Genomic DNA, 24730 nt, shown 5'->3' on the forward strand with positions numbered 1-24730 from the left:
TTTTCACAATACCCCACAGATTTTTTATGGGGCTAAGGTCAGGGGAGTTGGCGGGCCAATTTAGAACAGAAATACCATGGTCCGTAAACCAGGCACGGGTAGATTTTGCGCTGTGTGCAGGCGCCAAGTCCTGTTGGAACTTGAAATCTCCATCTCCATAGAGCAGGTCAGCAGCAGGAAGCATGAAGTGCTCTAAAACTTGCTGGTAGACGGCTGCGTTGACCCTGGATCTCAGGAAACAGAGTGGACCGACACCAGCAGATGACATGGCACCCCAAACCATCACTGATGGTGGAAACTTTACACTAGACTTCAGGCAACGTGGATCCTGTGCCTTTCCTGTCTTCCTCCAGACTCTGGGACCTCGATTTCCAAAGGAAATGCAAAATTTGCATGGTTGGGTGATGGTTTGGGGTGCCATGTCATCTGCTGGTGTCGGTCCACTCTGTTTCCTGAGATCCAGGGTCAACGCAGCCGTCTACCAGCAAGTTTTAGAGCACTTCATGCTTCCTGCTGCTGACCTGCTCTATGGAGATGGAGATTTCAAGTTCCAACAGGACTTGGCGCCTGCACACAGCGCAAAATCTACCCGTGCCTGGTTTACGGACCATGGTATTTCTGTTCTAAATTGGCCCGCCAACTCCCCTGACCTTAGCCCCATAGAAAATCTGTGGGGTATTGTGAAAAGGAAGATGCAGAATGCCAGACCCAAAAACGCAGAAGAGTTGAAGGCCACTATCAGAGCAACCTGGGCTCTCATAACACCTGAGCAGTGCCAGAAACTCATCGACTCCATTCCACGCCGCATTAACGCAGTAATTGAGGCAAAAGGAGCTCCAACCAAGTATTGAGTATTGTACATGCTCATATTTTTCATTTTCATACTTTTCAGTTGGCCAACATTTCTAAAAATCCCTTTTTTGTATTAGCCTTAAGTAATATTCTAATTTTGTGACACACAGAATTTTGGATTTTCATTTGTTGCCACTTCAAATCATCAAAATTAAATGAAATAAACATTTGAATGCATCAGTCTGTGTGCAATGAATAAATATAATGTACAAGTTACACCTTTTGAATGCAATTACTGAAATAAATCAAGTTTTTCAAAATATTCTAATTTACTGGCTTTTACCTGTATATGTATATGTATATATATATATATATATATATATATGTATATGTATATGTATATATATATATATATATATATATATATATATATATATATATATATATATATATATATATATATATATATATTAGTGATGGGTCCGGCAACACCGATGCATCGGCGCATGCGTCGAGCTCATAGAGCAAAACCCTGTGTCGGTGCGTTTAGCGCTTTTAGAAAGTCACGTGACCGATCATGAGCTGTTTTGGTCACGTGACCGATACGCGAACTGTGTCGCACTGACGCCTCCTCTGTGCCCTGTGAGCGGGTCTTTTCTACAGCCGGAGAAATAATAACTAAGAGAAATCGTCTAAAATGTAATACGTCGGAAAAACTTTTTTTTTTTTTTTTTTTAATAATAATGTGTAAAAAAATAAAATTAAAAAAATTCCCAGTCCACAATCATCCACAACACGTTCTCTTAGATTTCCATGTTATGATACATGTTCACATTATTTATTGACTGTATCTAAAAAAGATAAAAATATATTTTTATTTAAATGAAGATATGGAATAATCCTAAATGAAATACAATGACTTGGTTTATATTATTGTATATACTAGGGCAGGGGTCATCAACGCGGTGCCCGCGGTCACCAGGTAGCCCGTAAGGACCAGATCAGTCGCCCGCTGGCCTGTTCTAAAAATAGCTCAAAGAGCAGCACTTACCAGTGAGCTGCCTCTATTTTTTAAATTGTATTTATTTACTAGCAAGCTGGTCTCGCTTTGCTCGACATTTTTAATTCTAAAAGAGACAAAACTCAAATAGAATTTGAAAATCCAAGAAAATATTTTAAAGACTTGGTCTTCACTTGGAATAAGTGGTAGAAAATGGATGGATGGATGGGTCTTCACTTGTTTAAATAAATTAATTTATTTTCTACTTTGCTTCTTATTACTTTTACAAATACAATTTTAGAGAAAAAATACAACCTTAAAAATGATTTTAGGATTTTTAAACAAATATATTTTTTTACCTTTTAAATTTCTTCCTCTTCTTTCCTGACAATTTAAATCAATGTTCAAGTAATTTTTTTTTTTTTAATTGTAAATAATAATAAATATTTTAGCTTCTGGTTTTTTGACGAAGAATATTTGTGAAATATTTCTTCAAACTTACTATGATTAAAATTCAAAAAAAATATTCTGGCAAATCTAGAAAATCTGTAGAATCAAATTTAAATCTTATTTCCAAGTATTTTGAATTTCTTTTAAAATTTTTGTTCTGGAAAATCTAGAAGAAATACTGATTTGTCTTTGTTAGAAATATAGCTTGGTCCAATTTGTTATATATTCTAACAAAGTGCAGATTGGATTTTAACCAATTTAAAACATGTCATCAAAATTCTAAAATGTATCTTAATCAGGAAAAATTACTAATGATGTTCCATAAATTCTTTTTTTAATTTTTTCAAAAAGATTCAAATTAGCTAGTTTTTCTCTTCTTTTTGTTGGTTGAATTTTGAATTTTAAAGAGTCGAAATTGAAGATAAACTATGTTTCAAAATTTTATTTTAATTTTTTTCGTGTTTTCTCCTCTTTTAAACCGTTCAATTAGGTGGTTTTTTTTCATCATTTATTCTCTACAAAAAACCTTCCGTAAAAGGAGAAAAAAAAATGTACGACGGAATGACAGACAGAAATACCCATTTTTTTATATATATAAATGTATTTATTTAGCTATTCTTGTTTAAATCACACTTACGTGTAACTTACAAATGACAATATATTTATTTATTTAAGTGTGTATCAAACTGGTAGCCCTTCGCATTAATCAGTACCCAAGAAGTAGTTTTTGGTTTCAAAAAGGTTGGTGACCCCTGTACTAGGGCATAAAATCAGTGTCAGTTGAGTCGGTCCATAGGTTGCCTGTAGGGATTTTTAATGTCCAGCAGATGTCAGTATTTAGTGACACAGTATCGACACAGTATCAATACAGTTTTGCAATGTGTCGAAACGCTTCATGACGCCTCATCAACCCATCACTAATATATATATATATATATATATATATATATATATATATATATATATATATATATATATATATATTTTAACTTGGGACTTCCCGCGGGTCCGGCCTGCCAGCGTAGTTTGGGAACCCCTGGCCTAGGATAAGTGTATTTTTTAAACTTGTTTAGCAAAAAGTCATCATAGTTATTGGAGGCACGTGTGTTTGCTGACTCTCCACTCCCCCTAGCGGATGAACACAGCTAACACGGGTGTACTTAATTTCACATCAATGCTTTCTAAACACGAGTTTAGCTTGTGAGAGGACTCCCCAGACGACTTGCTAATACTAAGACCTCCAAGAGCACCAACTCGGTACTGAATTCACTGAATGACCGATACTTTGTCTTTCTGTTCACCCACTCTTGTATTTGTTGAAGGACTTGTGTGTGAAATCAGAGTAGACGCGAACAAGTCCGGTGACGTCACTCTTTTACAGGTCGGTCAACTTCTGCCCAACCAGTTTGACGGCTGTACTGCGTGAGGGAAGTGAAGCGTTGCGGTGGCGCTGTGGATCATGCTCATTTCCTGACTCAACTAAAGGGTAGGATGTTTGTTGCTTTTTCTACACCTTGTTTTTTTTGCTAGGTGTAGAATACGTTCGTTATGCCGCGAACATTCCACTGGTTCACTAGTGACGCTAGCAACTTTTGTTTCTGTGTGAAGCAAATCTCACTAAACTGCCTGACAAACTCGGTCACATCCAGTTTAGACTTTTTTAAATGTATTTTTCTAAAGGCGTTGGTGGAAAGCAACTTTTATTACATGTAGCCTCTCACCAAGACCTTTTATATAAATTCGGCTAAATGTTTTGTTTCAGCTCAGACACAGGAAATAAATAACAACACACCGCCAGGGGCGTATTTACAGGCTTGCCCACTCTCCAGTAAGGAAAGCAGCTATTGGCTGTCCTAAAATTCGCCAGAAGTGGTAGATGACGTCATTGTGTGTGTATAATTGATCACAATGAATTTTAGGAGAGAGGAAAAACGTTGTGGTAGGAGAAAAAAAAGTTTGATCAGAACTGCAAGTTGAGTTAAAGTACCAATGATTGTCACACACACACACACTAGGTGTGGGGAAATTTGTCCTCTGCATTTGACCCATCCCCTTGATCACCCCCTGGGAGGTGAGGGGAGCAGTGGGCAGCAGCGGTGTCGCGCCCGGGAATCATTTTTGGTGATTTAGCCCCCACTTCCAACCCTTGATGATGAGTGCCAAGCAGGGAAGCAATGGGTCCCATTTTTTATGGTCTTTGGTATGACTCGGCCGGGGTTTGAACCCACAACCTTCCGATCTCAGGGCGGACACTCTAGCCACTAGGCCACTGAGTAGGTTTAACCTTATGTCCATTAAACAATTAGAATTACATTTGATCAAAAGACTAAGCATTTTTGATTGATTGATTAGTCTTGGGTTCAATCCCGGGCTCGGGATCTTTCTGTGTGGAGTTTGCATGTCCTCCCCGTGACTGCGTGAGTTCCCTCTGGGTACTCCGGCTTCCTCCCACCTCCAAAGACATGCACCTGGGGATAAGTTGATTGGCAACACTAAATTGGCCCTAGTGTGTGGATGTGAGTGTGAATGTTGTCTGTCTATCTGCGTTGGCCCTGCGATGAGGTGGCGACTTGTCCAGGGTGTACCCCGCCTTCCGCCCGATTGTAGCTGAGATAGGCTCCAGCGCCCCCCGCGACCCCAAAAGGGAATAAGCGGTAGAAAATGGATGGATGGATGGATGATTGAGAATTTTATTAGTAGATTGCACAGTACATATTCCGTACAATTGACCACTAAATGGTAACACCCGAATACGTTTTTCAACTTGTTTAAGTCGAGGTCCACGTAAATCAATTCATGGTAAGCAGTGGTTCTTAAACTTTTTTTCGCCAAGTACCACCACAGAAAACACAAATTCTCCAAGTACCACCATAATGACTAGCATTAAAACACAGCGTAGTAGGCCTAAATATTCATTAAAAACAAGGTAGATCTTTTATTTAACAAGTATATTTGATATTTTTGGCCACTGTTCAGTTTGAACAGTCAGTGTTAGAATATAGGAAAATGAAACACTGTACTTTAATCAAGTGATTATTTGCCTGTGTACCAGTTTGAGAATCACTGGACTAGAGGGAGGTGACATTATTCTCTTCTATTGACTGGCTCATTAACCTCATCGATGGGATTGGGACTTTGCAGTGAATTATTTTTAGCCTGACATTACAGTGAAGAAGTATTTACATTCATATCTTGCTCTTGGAACCAAGGGGGAAAACAGCGGCAGCTATGCACTTGCGTGTTTAATTTTCAGCCTGGACTTTGAGTAGTGAGTGTGTCCGCTTTGCTCGCGCAGCAGACTGACCGCAGGTAAGGGGAGTGGGGGAGGGGCTCACGGCAGCACCCGCCGCTGCTCGTTGAGGGCAGTAACCGCAGCGTGCTTTCACATTAGACTATCTAAGACACAAAAAAAGTCCTGAATTATATCGGGAAAATATTTGTCACTTGTAGCTGTCTAGAAAAAAAGTCGCCGAGCGGATTTGGAAAAACCAGATTTAGCGACAAAATCGGCAACACTGCGTCTTCAGTCATTTGGGGGTGCATAGCAAACCTAGTCACTGTGGCACTTCACATGACAAAAATAAGTCATTTAATGTTAGAAACTACCATGTGATTTTGGTGAACTGTGCAGTGAGTTTCATTGATCCCAACTTTTCTATTGTAATTGAGTGGAAGTTAAGAACATTAATCAACATTTAATAAAGTGTAAGCCATTTTTAGGACATTGTTTTTTTGTTTGTGTACTTGGACAGGCTGTGACGTGTAGTGCTGTTGCAAAGGCCGAAGTGGGGGAAAAGAGCTCTTGACAGTGGTCCTGTTTGAACGAGACGAGACTGTTGACTTAAAGGGCAGCTGCACTTTTTATGGAATTTTGCCTATAGTTCATAATCATTGAGACATGACTACTGATTTTTTTTTTTTTCCATTCTAAATAATAAATAAATAAATGCGATCAAAAGTCAGCTTACAATGGATCCTATGGGAACTGCTCTATTCAGCCTATAAAGCTCTTAAAAAAAAAACATCCAAACACCTCCATTGAGGTTTTATATACATGATGTAAGTATATATGTAATGTAGTAACGGGCACATTTATAATAACATTTAATGTTTACCTATTTGATAATTTTTCGGCCAATTTAAAAAAAAATAAAAATAAAAAAAAAAAGCATCATGTTTGCTTTTTTCCCCTCATCACTGATTACTACTCACTGCAGAATTTATAAGAGCTAACAAACAATAAAACATCACTGACTGTACAAGGTCTGCTGTCATTGGGATGTCGACTGCTAGGATGTTGATATATTCCCATTTATATGAAGAATGACAATCTTCACATAGAAACGGTGTGGGGGGAGGCCAAGCGTCTTTTCGCGTCGTTCTCTTCATTTCTGGGTCCTGTCAAAGTGTCCCAACTTGATACAGGTGAGAGGCATGCTCTATGATCTACATTAAACTTCCAGGGAGCAAGGAAGCGAGGAAACACCTCACCAGTCGATCACGTCGAAATTGTACACAGGCTTGTGATCACAGCACCGCTATAAATAATTGTCTGCGTTAGCGCATACAATAATATCACTAATACTTGGTTAATATTCAAGTCACAAAATGTAAATGGATTATTGTTGGTTTTTGAATGGGTATTTATTGGATTTTATGGGCAGAATAGAGGACCCTCCAATTGGCCCCGCTGTAAGCGGACTTTTATTTAGGTTTATTTAAAAGTTAGAATGCATAAAAAAATTAGAAAAGCCATTCGTCATGTTTTTCATAAGGAATTGTGAACGATAGGCATAATTACCCAAAAAATGAAGTTGCCCTTTAAAGGCGTCCTGGTAGGGCTGGACGATATACAGAGTTTGTAAGATATATCTTAATATCGATAACATTTATTTCATGATAAAATGACCAAATCCCCCACCAGGACTTTGTCCTGGACCTCCAGCCCCTGGCTACTAGGCTTTTTGAGTTTCAAAAGTTGGCAGGTATGCTTCTGGCTCAGTTGTGTGGCGGTGGTTTGGATTTAAGCCACTGGACGAAAAGCAGGAAAATGTGTTTTGTATGGAGTGTCAGAAACCCGTGACTACAAAAAGTTTGAGCACAACGAACCTATTCCACCACCTTCAACAGCGACACCCAATACAGTACAAAGAGTGCATAAAACTTTGTGGCATGACAGTGGCAGTGCAATCCATGTCCCCAGCGCTAAAACGATGTACAACGGAAGCTTCAGGATCACGCTGAGTGCCTTTATGAGAAAACCAGCAAAAGGTGGGAACGGATAACCAGAGCGATCGCATATCACATTGCTAAAGATCTAGTCCCCACTGTCAAACGCGACAGGTTTGTTCGCCTCATCAAAGTCTTCTACCCCAGGTACCAGTTGCCAAGCCGGGCATATTTCACATGAGAAATGCTGCCAAAAATGTACGCCGAAGTGAGGAAGCTCATAGCCGCTCAGTTAAGTAAAGTCACTTACTTGGCGTTGACCACACACATGTGGTCAAGTAGGACCACAGAACAGTCCGTGTGACAGTCCATTACATCGTCGACTGGGAATTAAAAAGTTTTTAGGTTTGGTTGATATCAGCACTTCAGTCATCAACAATAGTATCATCTGAGAAATGGACATTGAAACAATGTAGGTCTGACTTGGTAGGATATGTACAGTGAGCAGTGAACATAGTGAGCTCAGAAAGCATAAGAACAAGTATATACATTTGATTATTTACATTTGATTAATTACAATGCGGGGAGGTGGGATGTGGTGGGGGGGAGGGTGTTAGTCTAGGGTTGTCGTTGCCTAGAGGTGTTCTTTTAGTGCGGTTTTGAAGGAGGGTAGAGATGCACTTTCTTTTAAACCTGTTGGGAGTGCATTCCATATTGATGTGGCATAGAAGGAGAATGAGTTAAGACCTTTTGTTAGATCGGAATTTGGGTTTAACGTGGTTTGTGGAGCTCCCCCTGGTGTTGTGGTTATGGCGGTCATTTACGTTATGGAAGTAGTTTGACAAGTACTTTGGTATCAGAGAGGTGTAGCGAATTTTATAGACTAGGCTCAGTGCAAGTTGTTTTACTCTGTCCTCCACCCTGAGCCAGCCCACTTTGGAGAAGTGGGTAGGAGTGTGGTGTGATCTGGGGTGGAGGTCTACAAGTAACCTGACTAGCTTGTTCTGGGATGTTTGGAGTCTAGATTTGAGGGTTTTGGAAGTGCTGGGCTACCAGGAGGTGCATGCGTAATAAGATCCCTAATTCTGTGTATTTTAGATCCCCATAAGTCCCGAAAATGTTTAATCAAACCATGGAGGCATGGTGGAGATGTTTATAAAACAATCTTGCCATATTCCAAATGAGCCGTTTGAAATTTGTGAGTGGATATCTGCATATATGGTAGACGTTTACCTGAGGATTCACTTTTAGTCCAAAGTTGTGGTCAGAAAGTTCCTTATTTCTCTCTATCCTCTTGTGTGTTGTGGGGCAGGCTGGCTTGTACACGCACATGCATGATAAAACCCTCCGCTGTTGCCATTTGTAATAAAAAGTAGCGTACAGTTCAAACTTAGTTACTAGACTTGATATGAAAGCACTAAAAACTACAACATGGCTGACCGAGTGGAGATGCTGTCGAAGGGGGTTTGACCTGGAGTAGGTTTTTGGCACGCAAATAAAAACACCCACCAAATGGCACATCCTGAAGAGACAGTCATACAGCGGCTTGAAGATGGTCTGTAAAACCTAATCTATGCTACATTTTGACCAAAGCACCACCATTACATGTTATGTTGTAGACCAGTGGTTCTCAAATGGGGGTACGTGTACCCCTGGGGGTACTTGAAGGGGTACGTGAGATTTTTTTAAAATATTCTAAAAATAGCAATAATTCAAAAATACTTTATAAATATATTTATTGAATAATACTTCAACAAAATATGAATTTAAGTTTATAAACTGAACATCAAATCAAGTAGGCTATTCCATTCATTACAATGCAACAATGCAATATTCAGAGTTGACAGCTAGATTTTTTGTGGACATGTTCCATAAATATTGATGTTAAAGATTTCTTTTTTTGTGAAGAAATGTTTAGAATTAAGTTAATCAATCCAGATGGATCTCTATTACAATCCCCAAAGAGGGCACTTTAAGTTGATGATTACTTCCATGTGTAGAAATCTTTATTTATAATTGAATCACTTGTTTATTTTTCAACAAGTTTTTATTTATTTTTATATCTTTTTTTCCAAATAGTTCAAGAAAGACCACTACAAATGAGCAATATTTTGCACTGTTACACAACTTAATAAATCAGAAACTGATGACATAGTGCTGTATTTTACTTCTTTATCTCTTTTTTTCAACCAAAAATGCTTTGCTCTGATTAGGGGGTACTTGAATTAAAAAAATGTTCACAGGGGGTACATCACTGAAAAAAGGTTGAGAACCACTGTTGTAGACCATAAGTATCTTAATTGTAGAAAATAATCATGTTGCTCCTTTAAAAGAAAGTGGCTCTTGACTTCCTACCTGCTGAACTTTACATTACATTTGACTAGATCCTCAGTTACAATAGTTTACCATTTTGAGCACTTTAATACTCATATTTGTGATAAAAGGCATAACTCTCCACTTGTGCTTTTGTTGATCACATACATTCAGTGTCTGTGAGAAAAAGGTTGACACCTTGACAATAAAAACAGTTTGCTTTCTTCTCGCTTTCTCCTATTTGCTGGTCCACTTGACTAACTCTGTCATCTTAACATAATCCTCTTATAAGCGCGCCAACAGGTTTGTTTTGGTTGCCGGTCACTCTGAATCGTGTATTTTGAACCGCACAAATTGAGACAAAATATATAATTGTTGTAAATAGAAAAAAATTGTATTTTTTTTTATGAGATGTTTTTTGACACCCTGGAAATGTCAGGGCATTTCCAGGGTGTCCTGGAAATCCCCTCTCCCCCCATTTGACTACTATCCAATATAATTTTTTACAGATAGTTTGACACTGCAGCCACACTCCATAATGTTTTTAATTGCCATCTTTAATTAATGTTTCAGCTTGAATATGTTTCGCAAAGAAAAGCGCTCAGCACCCACTGTTCCCTCACTTCCACCGAGATTGCCCACAGTTCCATCACTTCCACCGAGATTGCCCACAGTTCCATCACTTCCACCGAGGCCCAATGAACAGGTTAGGGTGATTCTGATAATGGGCTCAATGTTTCTATTATATCAAGCCAGGATTTGTTTTTTTTCCACCACCAGGATCTGGACAATCCAATCACACACAGCTCTGAAGTACAAGACTCAGGCGGAACCCAGCAGGTAAATGTTGACATAAAAACACTGACATGTTTGCAGACATTCAACTGGAATTATTTTCTTGAAGTCTTGAGTGTTCCAAAGTCGAAGGTACGCTATTTATACATTTTCTGTACACCCTTAAACGTGAGCAGGACACAATACATGAGGTTATATGTTTGCAGAGGACTGGAGTGATGGGCGTTATGCAGAAAGTTTGTTGCAGGCAAGACAAACACAGGTTTTATACAATTTTGTGTCAGCCTTTGCCTACATTTTTTTTGTGCAGACACCCTCCACGGTTGGCAAAAGTGCCACTGAAGACTTGCCAGATGTAGGAACAAATCCCACACCGGTAAGAAGAACTCGGGAACAAGAAGTCTGCATTTGGAGTCAAGCACAAAGTACACCATTGCATGAGTTTTCAGCCTTTTTTGTCGGCCTATGTTGAGCTCTTTAGTGTTCCACTTGTTTGCTACACCTGACTGAAGAGGTTATTAAACTGTCTCCTTAGAAGTTCGGGGTTTTTACCTACTTCCTCATGGCCTCTAGCTAGATGATTTGCTACACATCTTGAAGCAAATCCTCAATCTTAGTTTTTAGGATATGGGATCTGTAAGTTTCATCATTTAGTTTTTCTTTAGCAAATGGGCTAAACTAGCATGATGTTGCTGTTAAAATGTAAATGTTATGTTGGCACAAGCTCACAAAGCTATCCTAGTGTTGCAAACATTTGTGTCCTCCACCACTCTTATAATGTTGCATTATTTGATGGTATATTTTTAAATGTGATATTTTTAGGACAGGAATAAAAAAATTTAATAAAATTCAGACATTTTAAAAAAATGTTATTGATCATTCTTGTGCTAACATGGGAGATGCGAGTGAGAACTCCAATTACACACTTTATAGTTTTTTTTTTAAACGAGATTCACAATTGGGGAAAGTTCATATCTGAGAACATATTTCCCATAAAAAAATATTCTGATTATTTCCAGTTTCGACAGAAGTACCACTTTTAGTAAAGGTTTGTGATCTGTACACTTTGTACACTATCTGTATCTATATCACAAAATATGATTATGTATAAAATGATTTATAAAGTCAAAACAAAACACTAATGTTGGTGAGTCTTCTTGCACCTTTTTAGTCTCTTACATCCTTAACTTTTACTTTTTAGACTGGACTGTTAGATCTTTGAACTTGCTCACTTTAACTATTCAAACTTCACCAAAAGCTACACTCGTCACACACACACTGTCTCTGCTTGCTTTTGGTTCCGTGTCTCTCTTTAACTGTTCCTCCTGCAACCTATATTTCCTAGGAACCTTTGCATTACTGTACAATTGGATTGTAACACTGATGGTATGGAAGTATTATCATAGAAAAACAGGAACAGAGGCTGTGTGAGCAATGTGCCATTGAGATGCACATTTGTAAATTGTTTTGCTACAATAATACTGGGAGGGAGCGCAGCACAAAACTGTGTTCTCCCACCATTGGCCACCAAACATACATTTCCTTCATCTTTGAAGAGATATTACAAGCTTGTGTTGAGAATTCCAGTTTTTGAATGGACCTTGCTGTGTAGATAATGGGGTAGTGTTTTGTGGCTCTGGGAAGTGTCTGTGCAAGTTTATACTGTATACGAGGTTGTAAATAAGGACTGCTCATACTAAGTTCGTATGCAGAAGCATATTTGTGTTTGGGCTGTGGTTCTGAACTGGGAAAGTTATAAGGGGAGGTTCTACTGTAATTTATCATTATGAAAAGAAACCTACTCAAATTACAGCAATAACAATAAGACGGATATATTTTTCAGAACCCTGGTATGCTTAAAGGGGTCATGCAGAAGGTAAACCCATTCAAGACTTCCTCTCAAGTAAGCACTGCACGCGTAGCATGTTTTCATGAAACATAAGATAATGCATGTTCGATAATTTAAGCGGTTCTCCCACAGGTCCCTGAAACTGGAGGGTCTGAGTCATCAGGACAGGTCAGCCAATGATTCCTGTCATGATGACTAATAGCCAGAATTATTGTAGACTTTATCAACAGGACAGTGTTCTTTGTTTGACATGTTTCCTTGGCTCTCCCTTTTTAAAAAGACAACCATTTGTGTTTCAGCACCCGGGAATGTTTAAAGGGATGATCCAGAAAGTCAATCCATTCAAGTCTTCAACACAGGTGCTGTTTGTCCCAAGCAAAAACTTCCCGAATATTAATATTATTGTGTTGTCAAGCCAATAATTAAATAACAAAGTTTTTGTTACTTTAAATTAACCAAATGTTGATTTGACTGCTTCAGGCACCAAAGCATGAGCCTCAGGATGCAGAGCCCCAAGAGCCCAGAGACGAATTCAATGAAAAAGAGGTACCGGTTGGCAAGAAATATTTGTCAAAATTATTTTAATTTGCCTTTAGATTTATTTATTTTATTCTTTTTTTTTTTCTTTTTTTTTTTAAGAAACCAGGAATGATGGCAGGTGTATTACATAAAGTCAATCCATTCAAGTCTTCAACACAGGTGCTGTTTGCCCCAAGCAAAAACTTCCCGAATATTAATACTATTGTGTTGTCAATAATTAAATAAAGTGATAAAAGGGCTATTTTAAATTATCCAACATTGTTTTGATTGCTTCAGACACCAAAGCATGAGCCTCAGGATGCAGAGCCCAGAGATGAATTCAATGAAAAAGAGGTACCGGTAGGCAAGAAATATTTGTCAAAATATTAATTTGCCTTAGATTTTATTTTAATGTATTTTTTATTAATTTTTTAAGAAACCAGGAATGATGGCAAGTGTATTCAAAGTCAATCCATTCAAGTCTTCAACACAGGTGCGGTTTGCCCCAAGCAAAAGCGTCCCTAATATTAATACTATTGTGTTGTCAATAATTAAATAAAGTGATAAAAGGGCTATTTTAAATTATCCAACATTGTTTTGATTGCTTCAGACACCAAAGCATGAGCCTCAGGATGCAGAGCCCAGAGATGAATTCAATGAAAAAGAGGTACCGGTAGGCAAGAAATATTTGTCAAAATGATTTTAATTTGCCTTAGATTTTATTTTAATGTATTTTTTATTCATTTTTTAAGAAACCAGGAATGATGGCAAGTGTATTCAAAGTCAATCCATTCAAGTCTTCAACACAGGTGCGGTTTGCCCCAAGCAAAAGCGTCCCTAATAATGTGTTGTCAAGCCAATAATTAAATAACAAATTGATAAAATGGCTATTTTAAATAACTAAACGTTGATTTGACTGCTTCAGACACCAAAGCATGAGCCTCAGGATGCAGAGCCCGGAGATGAATTCAATGAAAAAGAGGTACTGGTAACAAGAAATGTTCGTCAAAATGATTTTAATTTGCCTCTGATTTTTTTTTTTTTTTTTTTTTTAGAAACCAGGAATGATGGCAGGTGTATTACATAAAGTCAATCCATTCAAATACTCACAGCCAAAGGTGACTTTTTGGAAGAGGAGCAGTATATAAAAAATGTTTTAGTTGTCACATGCTTTTGTTTTGTTATGGTCAGCTTTTTCCCCTCTATTTTTGAAAGCTTACTACAGACTGCAGTTGAAAATATTTTTTGTTCTTGCCTCCGCAGGACACGCAGCCTCTCCAGCGTGACGTCTCATCCAGCGAAGAAAGCCTGGTCGATAACAACAACTTGCCTGAGAAGCCGGTAAAGTTATTTAGAAGATTGTGGTGGTTACCTCGGTTAACATCGAGGTGCTTTCATCTGTTGTCGCTGTTGCTTGGCAACATAACAACTGTCACATGGCGTTTAGTCTTTTAGATTTCAAGATTAGGAGAGAAAGAAAGTAAAATGCTTTTAGACAATCTTGTCGTAGGCAAAAAAATTAAGATTATTTAACATTACATCTTCATTGCTAAGATGTATTTAACTTAATGACGGCGTGGCGAAGTTGGTAGAGTGGCCGTGCCAGCAATCGGAGGGTTGCTGGTTACTGGGGTTCAATCCCCACCTTCTACCATCCTAGTCACGTCCGTTGTGTCCTTGGGCAAGACACTTCACCCCTTGCTCCTGATGGCTGCTGGTTAGCGCCTTGCATGGCAGCTCCCGCCATCAGTGTGTGAATGGGTGAATGTGGAAATACTGTCAAAGCGCTTTGAGTACCTTGAAGGTAGAAAAGCGCTATACAAGTATAACCCATTTATTATTATTATTATTATTTATTTAGTAGCAAGGGGATAGGCTCCAGCAGCCCCCGTCACCCCGAGAGGGACAATCAATAGAAAATGGATGGATGGATGAAGCAGGATTAGCTTTACCATTTCTACTAAATGTTTTGGCACCCAATTCAAAAAAAGAACTCTCAATTTTTTTCTATGGATGTAGATTATGTTGAGCTCACTTCTCAGAGTGCAACAAAAATGTTTCCAAGCATTTTTATTTTTTTCATAGAAGAGCAGAGGGCTGAAGGGGTTTATGCACAAAGTCATACCATCAAGGTCGAGCACACCGGTAAGATATGGAAGCGGTCCCATGAAAGCTAACGGCAAAAACAAATTTGTGGATGCTGCTTACATGTTGTTTTTGTGTAATGCAGATGTCACAAGAGGATACTGTGGACTCTGATACATCTCTGAAGCAGGTAAAAAGTCAATGTCATCTTTTATTTTTTAATATTAGATAAAACATGTCAACATTGAAAATCACATATACTTTTTGGTGTACAGCCTTCCAGTCTCGTAATGTGATTAAGTAATCAGCATGGTTGTGCCTAGACTAAAATCAGCCTAACATGTTTTTTTTCTCCTTAGGATGTCCAACCATTGGCGTGCAGCTCTGAGAGTTTAAATGATGGCGCAGTAGAGACACATGTACATTTAACTTGATGCGTGTTAAATGGCTGATTGATTTGTATTTACTAACGGTGTACCAACCTCTCCTCAGTCTGTTTGGTACGTAGATGATCCCAGCAACTGTGAGTTGAAAACTCAGCCAAATGAGAAAAGAAAGGTTTGGCTTTTTTTTATTTTTTTTATTCAAGTTTGATTGTAAACCTTTGCCTGGCAATCACAGAATGTATTTTTTCCTTTTATTTTCCAGACCTTCAGAATCAAAAGAATTATTCCAAGTGGGCTTTTTCGAGCAAAGGTAGTGAGTGAGTCATTAGGTATCATTCGCTGTTTTTACTCCATCTTTATTTACAGGACTCAAACGCATCGGCCGACACACAGCCTTTGCCACAGGTAACGCACATGTGACACAAAATGCCGTGTGGTGAGAGTTGAGTAAAAAAAGTAAACACAAGTGCACCACAGTGTGCACACACACAGCATTGTGTTGTCTTGAACACACAACCTAAAAGAAGACCACAGGATGGTGACTTTTTTTGTGGACCGCCAGTTCACCAATATGGTATTCTACATGAAACATTAATTATGCAAGTTCAAATATTCAATTGTAGAGAAAAAATACTAAGAATATATCATTCAGTACAATTTTTAGAAAGTCACAGAAGCCATTTGCAGTTCTTTTTACACACACTCAAGTACATGGACCTTGTGACAAATGGAGCAATGTTTATGTCCTTTTAGAAATGAGAAAATACTGTTTACTTTTCCTCGCTTTCCCATTTTGACGGTCATGTGTCATTAAATTCACACTGGAAGGAGGTGGAGGTCCAAACACTGGAGATGGTTGAAATGACTGCACTCAATGATGGAAGCTCCTTAGACCCTTTGGAGGTATGTCATATTGTTTATTTTATAAAAGATGCCACCTTTTTGTTTATGTACAAGTTGCCACGCTCCATTGAGTGTAAACATTTTTGCTTTCCAGGATGAAGATGGACTACTGGCATGGTGGAGAACAGTCGATGGTATGCAGTTTTGATGCCTGAACAATTAAATTAGGTTCATAGTGTACATAACTTATTTCTCCCTTTTTTTTTTTTAGGCTGGACTGAGTGGAACGAGGCCACCCAGAATAATGACGCTGAGGAGTAAGTAAACTTACAATAAGGGATGGTTGTCAAAAATAACTTCCCTAATGGTAGGAACTAGCCCGAAAAAGCTATTGGTGCTAAATAATGCAGAATCAGCCATCAGGGCTAAAGCACGTTGCTTGAAGTTATGTGAGTAATGTAGTACTGACAGTCTGGCGCTTTTTTTAAACTCTATTGCCAACCTTTGCGTGCCAACCGCAGCGGTTAGATGCAACTATTTTCATGTAGCACTAACAGTAACACAGCACGTGATTATTCACCAATCGTGGGCATGGTGAGCGAGGTGTGTTCACGAACCTCGGAACATTACAACATAGGCAGGTCTTTTTTGCACATTGTGTGCGCTCCGAATTGCTGCTGGTTTTGCTGCAATAATTATGACTTTTTAGGGGCGAGGGGCGGTATTAGTATGTTTTATATATTTGCACACACAGACAAAACAATATACAATGTAAAGTAAAACACCCATGCGGTGAAGGTAATCACAATTATCACAGCATCAAGAATAGACAAGTCCTATGAAATGTTTTACATTAATTACTTATCCTGTTTTTAAAATTGAAATATAATTATTATTCTGTTCAACCTGCATGTCACAAAATTAAAGCAACATTTTTTAAAACCGAATTAGTAAGTTTCATTTTTCAAGTACCTATTTGGCACTTGTATTGTTTAAAATGTTAGCGATACCCCTCCCTTCTTGCAATACAACTTAGAATAATACTTAACTATTTCTGTATCCATATCAGGATAGTGGAACAAGCGGCCGATCGTGTCTTCATGGCGGCTCGGCTCTTTGTTCGCCTTTTCAACCATCGTGGCGCTTCTCTGCAGCAGCGCATCCTGGAGCTCGTCACGCTGGCTGACGCCGCTGACAACTTTCACAAGAAGACTGTTAAGGCCAGCATCGGTGGTGGTGTGGCCAGCGTGGCAGGCTCTATTACCACCATCACCGGTCTGATCCTGGCCCCGTTCACGGCAGGAACGTCGCTCATTGTCACAGCTGTGGGTATCGGCGTTGCCACAGCGGGTGGCGTAGCCTCTGCCTCCGCCAACATCACAGACACGGTGCATTCGAAGACGGATCGTAAGAAGGTGGAAAAAATGATCCAAGACTACCAGGAGCAGATCAATGACATCAAAGAGTGTCTGGAGTTCTTGCAGGTGAGACACTTGAACACTAATGATGCATTCAGGGCCCACTCAAAGTATTCCAGGTGAACAAAATCAAATTTTAAAAAGTATTTTGCAACTGCAATATGCTAATTACTTTTAATGAATGACAACCTTGGCCTTAAATTGGTGGTTTTACCGTAATTCTCTGGGTCTTCATCTACATCTGTTGTCTATGCTGGCATGATGCTGTAGGTGGCGCAGCATGACACAAAGTTGTAACTGCTTGAGGCTTTGGAGATAAATGTTAGTCTTTCACTTTAACTGTAGGAGCCTAAATGCTGTTTAAGTTAATTTACATTTTTATGGAAGGCTTTATGTTTATTCAGCCAAAATGGGACTATTTACTATATTTGCATGCTTAGAATAATTATTACATTTGTCTAAATAGTTTGATGACGTAACTGTGTAAATTGCATATATGGCGGAAGGATCTGTGTGGTAGGTTGGTTTTTGGACACAGTGCATTATGGGTAATGGCAGTCAGGTGCGGGGGAATTGAGCCACAGTTTTTTGACCTCACTCTTACTTTTTCTTAGTCTTGCTTTTTCTAACACCTACTGTAACAAACTCTCTTTATTTTGCCATTCATTTGTTCCCACATCGTTATTGTTTTACGTTTTTGAATTATTAAGTAAACGATACAAAACGAAGAGGAGCGTCTGGAGTTTTGTTTATTGTCGCCGCAGCAAGCCGAGCAGGAGAAAGTAGAGGAGCGTCAAGCTAAAGGCTTAATTAGGAATCTACATTAACTGTTTGCTAAATCTGCACGTTCCTTTTTATTTTTTATTATATACTTTTGCATTAAAGTGTCTCTACTTAAGTTTTAGTGTGACCATGGACTACTGTGCATAATGTCAAAGTTAGGATTTACCGCTATTTGCAGTAAATTACTTCCATACATAATTTAATATTGACGTAAATTACATTTTCAGAATTTGCTCAGCCTGGTAACAGTTTTATCTAGAACAGTGGTTCTTAACCTTGTTGGAGATACCGAACCCCACCAGTTTCATATGCGCATTCACCGAACCCTTCTTTAGTGAAAAATAAAATGTTTTTTTCAAACTAAAGACAAAGTGATATGTTTTTGGTAACACTTTAGTATGGGGAACATATTCTAAGTAACAAAGACCAAATTTAGAGTTATTTGGACACTAGGGGAACATATTCTAAGTAACAGACTTAATTTAGAGTTATTTGGTTAGGGTCAGGGTTAGGGTTATAATAAGGCCGTGCCGAATAAGGCATTAATAAGTACTTAATGACTAGTTAAGAGCCAATATGTTACTAATTTGCATGTTAATAAGCAACTAATTAATGGTGAATATCTTCCCCATACTAAAGTGTTACCATGTTTTTTTTTTTTACTGGTGCATAAAATGAACCGTGCATGAACATCTCCTTGTTCAAACAACAAAACCAACACAGTGCATGAACTCACAACAAATTACACACCTGCAAATGAGTCAGCTGTTGCCGTATCCGTAATACGCCGATAGGGAGATGTTTGTATTTACACGATGAATCGGGTGTGTTTTGACCTCCGCCGAACCCCTGAGCCCGACTCACCAAACCCCTAGGGTTCGATCAAACCCAGGTTAAGAACCACTGATCTAGGGGGTGTATTTTGAAGTGAGCAAACCAGTTTGAGTCTCCTCACTCATCTTTGTACTGTCAGTAAGGCAACCTGCTTGCTTTACTGTGGTTAAGGTGAAGGAGACTTTGCGTTCAAAATAAATTGCTCGATTTAATACGCGTTTATACTTTGATTAATGCGATAATGTTTTGTGATTATTTCAAAATGGAAAGATAACAGTACAATTAAATACAAGGTTTTGCTAAAAAAGGGAAACCAACCATTGTAGGAAATATGAACAGTTAAACACAAAAGTATGTAAAATGGCTCAATTGTAGCCGTAGGCTGACAGTGGCTAGATGAACTATAAACTAATTTTTTGGAATGCAGCTTAATTGTTGTCCTATCACTGTTTTATATATGACATGCTAAATGTGCACCAGTCATGTATTTATTTTGATCAGTAATTCAAGTGACACACTTTTGCTCCCTGACAGGAAGGGATGGACACTCTTGAGGAGTGGAACTTTGAGCAGTACGCCGAGAGCATCTCCAAAAAACATCTCAACCAGAACGTCAAACATGTCATGAAGGAGGGCGGCCGGGCTGGCAAAGCTTTGGTCATTAACACAGAAAGCCTGATCAACACTGTCCAGGTCCTCAGTGTGGCGGGTGGTGCTGCCAAAGCAGCCCAGGCGATGAGCATCACCACTGGGGTCATGTCGGGCCTCTTCCTGGCACTAGATCTCTTCTTCTTGGCCAAGGACTCTGCAGAGCTGAAAAAGGGTGCCAAGACTGAGTTCGCCGCGAAAATCAGAGAAGTTTGCAAAGACCTACAGGATGGACTCCTGGAGCTGAACCGCATCAAGGAAGAGCTGCAGAAGACGATGGATGGCATCGAGGTGGAAGTGGAAGAAGAGGACGAGGAGATTTTGAAGTCTGATCTGAAGAAACTCATTGAGCTGGAAGATTGACGAAACCAAATCAAATGCCTTAATCCTGTTCTTGATTTTAACCAGGTAATGGCATTGTAGAACCTCTGACTAGTTCAATGTTTTAAATATGCAACTATTTATATTTTAATATTCTGATTGTGTATTTCATTTGTTTAGTTTCTTTCAACAAAATGTGCTAAATTAAAGTGCCTCAGCCAGCAGCAGCCTCTTATAATTTCTGAATGAAATGGAAGCAAAGCCGTGATGAGGCACACTGCTTCCAACCTGACCCAACCAAAGTATTAGAGGTTGAACATGCTGTGGTAGACCTTTTGATCTCATGGCATTGGACATGTACGTCTTTTGGTTTCCATTACAGAGTTTAGTGTTGCCGCTTCATCGCATCCTCATGTGAAATGTTAACAAAATAGTGTGACTGGAAGATGGACCAAACATAAGACCGCTGTGAGAATGACTTTGGTGTCATGGTTTTAGGACATGCATCCAAAACGTTTTCAGTGCTTCACTTTCTTCCACATTTGATTTGAATTAGATTTTTTTTATGTGACCAGCTTACTTGTCACATAAAAAAAAATCTAATTCAACAGTTTTTAATACTTGAAGTCATAAAAAATGTATAAATTCATAAATTTGTTGATGCACCTGTTGGGTTTCCTCCTCCTTCATTCATCTTCAATGAATACTCCAGTTGTATATATATGAAAGATGATGGTTTATTTTTAAGGATCATTACAATGCTTCACAGCACCGGGAAACAAAACATCGGTAACTGTGGAAAATAGAACACAACTCCATCGAACTTTTTCGTGTATGTCTCACATTCTCTCGCGCGAAGTGAACCGGAAGAGATCACGTGACGATAGGGCGGATGAACCTGCACTACCGTATATAACCTATTGGAGGCGCATAACAACAACAGCAAGCCTTTCTTCTCATGATACACAGCAACAGTATTAATAACAATGAGATCACATTTATTCAACACCCCCCCTTGATCTCATAACCATGAAACAGTGAAACACATTAGTTTCCAAAAAAAAATAATTTGAATTTGTCAATCTTGGCTCTTGTAGTAGGTTTTGTTAAGATGTCTGCAACCATGTCTTCTGTAGGACAGTAGACTAATGAAATTTTCCCTTCAGTGAGTGCCTCACGAATGAAATGATATTTAACATCAATATGTTTGGACCTCTGTCTATTAACTGGATTTTTGCTCAGCAAAAGAGCCCCTTGATTGTCTCCATGAATTGTACAATTGTACAAACATTTGTCCATGCCACTCAACAGTTGGGTGATATAAATACTTTCTCGTGTAGTGTTGGATAAGGCAATATATTCAGCTTCACAAGTTGACAATGCAACTGTTGGTTGTTTCTTTGATTTCCAGGATATAGCTGGACCTTGTTTTGTTAGACCGAAACAATATCCACTAGTGCTGCGTCGGTCTTCCATTGATGATGCCCAGTCTGAATCGCTAAATGCAATCAGGTTGAGGCCTTCCTCACTTTTCTTGAAACTTAGTTCAAAGTCATGTGTACCCTTGAGATACCTTAGCACATGTTTGGCAGAAACTAGATCCTGTGCTGTTGGCTTTGCCAATGTTTGTGATAACCTACCAACAATCCAGCTGATATCTGGTCTGGTGCAGGTCATGGCATAGATCAAACTACCAATGATTTCACGGTATTCTCTGGGATTTACCACCTCGGTAGTGTCACACTCATTTTCATTTGTAGTGCTCAGTTCTACTTTCTGTTCAGAAGGAGTGCTTCTAGGTTTGCATTCTGACATGCCAAATCTTTCAAGCATCTTTTGTATGTACATTTTTTGATCCATTTTTATTTCATTCTGTTTCTGTTCAAAATGAATACCCAGGAAATAAGATATCTTACCCAGGTCTTTCATGTTGAATTTGGCTTTCATTGTTTCTTTGAATTGCTGAAGTGCTTCTTTGCTACTTGCAGCAATGATCAGGTCGTCCACCCAAATGATAACAATGACTGTTTCATTTTCTGTTTGTTTTCGGTAGACACAATGATCAGATAGGTTTCTTTTGAAATTGTTTTGCTCTAAATGGTCATTTAGAAGTTTGTACCAATTTCTTCCTGATTGTTTTAGGCCATAGATTGATTTCTTCAACCTAAATACTAGTTTTTCACCTGTGTCCGATGTTTTCTGAAAACCTTCTGGTTGTTCTAGGTATATCTCTTCATCAATGGGGGCATGTAAATATGCCGTTTTCACATCCATCTGGTGGACGGTGAGGTCATTTTGGACAGCTATTTGCATCAATGCACGCACAGAAGTAATGTCTGCGGTTGGTGCAAATGTTTCTTGATAATCTATACCTTCAGTTTGACTGTATCCTTTGTCAACATATCTAGCTTTGAAAAGCTGTCCTTTCTCTGTGTTTTCTTTGAGGGCATAAACCCACTTTCCACCTACTGTATTTTTCCCTTTTGGTAATGTTGTTAGTTCAAATGTGTCATTTTCTTTGAGAGATGCCAACTCGTCTTTCATGGCTTTTTCCCAGCTGGCTGCCTCTGATGACATCAGGGTGTCTTTATACGTCTGTGGGACTCCACACATTGCCCTGCAACAGTGATCAATAACGTCATGGCTTTCATTGATATCATCAATGTTTGTTACATATTCCTCTAAGTATTTTGGAGGAACAATTCTCTCTCTCTTTGGGTAACGACCTCTTTGTTCTGTTCTAGTCTCTGTGTTAGTTGTGGCATCATCTAACACCACATCCTCTTCTACTTCTAGAGTTTGTGTTTGGTTATCAACATCATTTTGAGCTACAGTTTGATTTTCGATGCTCACTAATTTTTCTGATACAGTGTCAGGTAGTTTGGTTTCATTGCTTTCGCAATCTGGGATTTCCAAGTCATACGCATTTGTTTGTGTCTCTTTTTCTGCAGTGTTCTTTTTGGTGAATTTTACCAGTCTGTGTTTTGACACCTTTCTTGACTGTGGATCATAGACCAAGTATGCTGGACTATTTTTACTATAGCCCACAAATACTCCTTTCTCACACCTTGGTTCAAGTTTCTTGTGACTGTGAGTGTATGCGTAACACTCCGAGCCAAACACCCACATTTTTTAAATGTTGGGCTTCTTTCCAGTTAGCATGAAATAAGGTGTGTTCTTTGTTCTGTCATTGTAACATCTGTTCCGAATGTGGGCGGCACTTTGAACAGCATAAGGCCATAATGTTTTTGGTAACTCTTTTTCTAGTAGCATATATACACCTTGCCATTTCAAACAGTGTTCGCCACTGTCTTTCAGCTGTACCGTTTTGATGAGGAGAATAAGGTGACGAGGTTTCATGTCTGATACCTTTCTCTCTCAAAAGTGTTTGAAAATCGTTTCCAGTGAACTCAGTTCCATTATCTGAGCGCACACATTTTACGTTGCCATATGAGGAAACGTCTGCAATGAACTTCTCTGTCGCAAGGGTAGTTTCACTCTTATTTTTCAAGAAGTAAACAAATACTGCCCCTGAATAATCATCAGTAAATGAGACTGAATATTTATGCCCATGTAATCCAATGGGGTCAATGGGACCGGCCAGGTCAGTGTGCACCAGCTCTAGGGGCGCACTAGCTTTGACATCAGGTAATTTGTTCCTAGTGTTAGTGAATTTTCCTTGTGTACAAATGTCACATTCTATCTTTGTATCTCCTGTAACTGTCATGCCTGTCACAACATTTTGAAGCTTCAACACATCATTCACATTGCAGTGCCCCAAGATCTCGTGCCATGTTTTCACATCACAACATAGATTCACTTTGTCTTTTGACATAATGTCATGCACAGAGTCATCATACAGTTTTTGATGGTTTACCGTTTTGAGGTAGTACAGTCTCTCGTGTACTTCTATCTTGAAGGTGTTTCCTTCTTTCGTGATGAGCCGGTTTTGTCCTTCTCCGAAGATCACTTGAGCTCCATTAGTCGTGGCTGCTTTCACCGACATGAAGTCTTGTGGGTAGGTTGGGATGAACAAGGCGTTCTTCAGTGTGACGGGGACGCTTCTCCCCTCTGTGTTGCGTAGAAGAACCACTGCATCGCCTCTCTTCAGCGCCACGTTGTTCTTCCTTGTTCCATCGGCCAATTCCATGTAGTGTTTGTTTGGGTTAAAAGTCTCATCAAATCGTGTGAATTTGCTCTTCTCAGTGATTATGTGTGACGTCGCCCCACAGTCCACCATCAGTCCATTTTGTTTGATGCCGTCTGGAAGCACCAAATGACTGGCTTGGAACACAAAGGAGGTGCCAATTTCCTTTGAATCTTCTTCTTTCTCCATAGTTTGTTTAGCAGAGTCAGGCTTGGTTTTTCTTCTGCACGTCGCGTCTGTATGTGTTGTGCTTCGGTGGTAGTTGCACCACTTTGGTGTTGTTTTGTGGGGACAATTTTTCGCGAAATGTCCACGATTCCCACATCCATAACAGGTCGCTGACGCTATGTCCACTTTCATTACGTTGTCTGATTTTGG

At 39.1% G+C, this 24730-nt stretch overlaps 1 protein-coding gene across 10 annotated transcripts; it reads left to right on the forward strand.

Moving 5' to 3' along the window:
* The first annotated feature begins 3350 nt into the window (after nucleotides 1-3350).
* LOC133606655 (uncharacterized) lies at nucleotides 3351-20429 on the forward strand. Of its 10 annotated transcripts, none has more exons than XM_061960816.2 (28): nucleotides 3351-3499; nucleotides 3624-3728; nucleotides 10298-10430; nucleotides 10505-10564; nucleotides 10830-10895; nucleotides 12363-12422; nucleotides 12501-12536; nucleotides 12668-12727; nucleotides 12849-12914; nucleotides 13008-13067; nucleotides 13185-13247; nucleotides 13324-13380; nucleotides 13498-13560; nucleotides 13640-13696; nucleotides 13813-13869; nucleotides 13943-14005; nucleotides 14151-14228; nucleotides 14973-15032; nucleotides 15118-15162; nucleotides 15332-15391; nucleotides 15465-15530; nucleotides 15621-15668; nucleotides 15725-15763; nucleotides 16187-16261; nucleotides 16356-16395; nucleotides 16473-16518; nucleotides 17271-17685; nucleotides 19771-20429. In XM_061960816.2, the coding sequence occupies exons 3-28, from the start codon at nucleotides 10305-10307 to the stop codon at nucleotides 20245-20247; spliced, it is 2343 nt and encodes a 780-aa protein (XP_061816800.1). In that variant the 5' UTR covers nucleotides 3351-3499; nucleotides 3624-3728; nucleotides 10298-10304; the 3' UTR covers nucleotides 20248-20429. The 10 variants fall into 10 exon arrangements, with proteins under 10 accessions (XP_061816800.1, XP_061816808.1, XP_061816805.1 ...); XM_061960824.1 differs by having other exon boundaries at nucleotides 13640-13654; XM_061960821.2 differs by having other exon boundaries at nucleotides 13498-13554.
* The last annotated feature ends 4301 nt before the right edge of the window (nucleotides 20430-24730 follow it).

Source organism: Nerophis lumbriciformis, linkage group LG05 (assembly GCF_033978685.3).
Source record: "Nerophis lumbriciformis linkage group LG05, RoL_Nlum_v2.1, whole genome shotgun sequence".
Lineage (NCBI taxonomy): Eukaryota > Metazoa > Chordata > Actinopteri > Syngnathiformes > Syngnathidae > Nerophis > Nerophis lumbriciformis.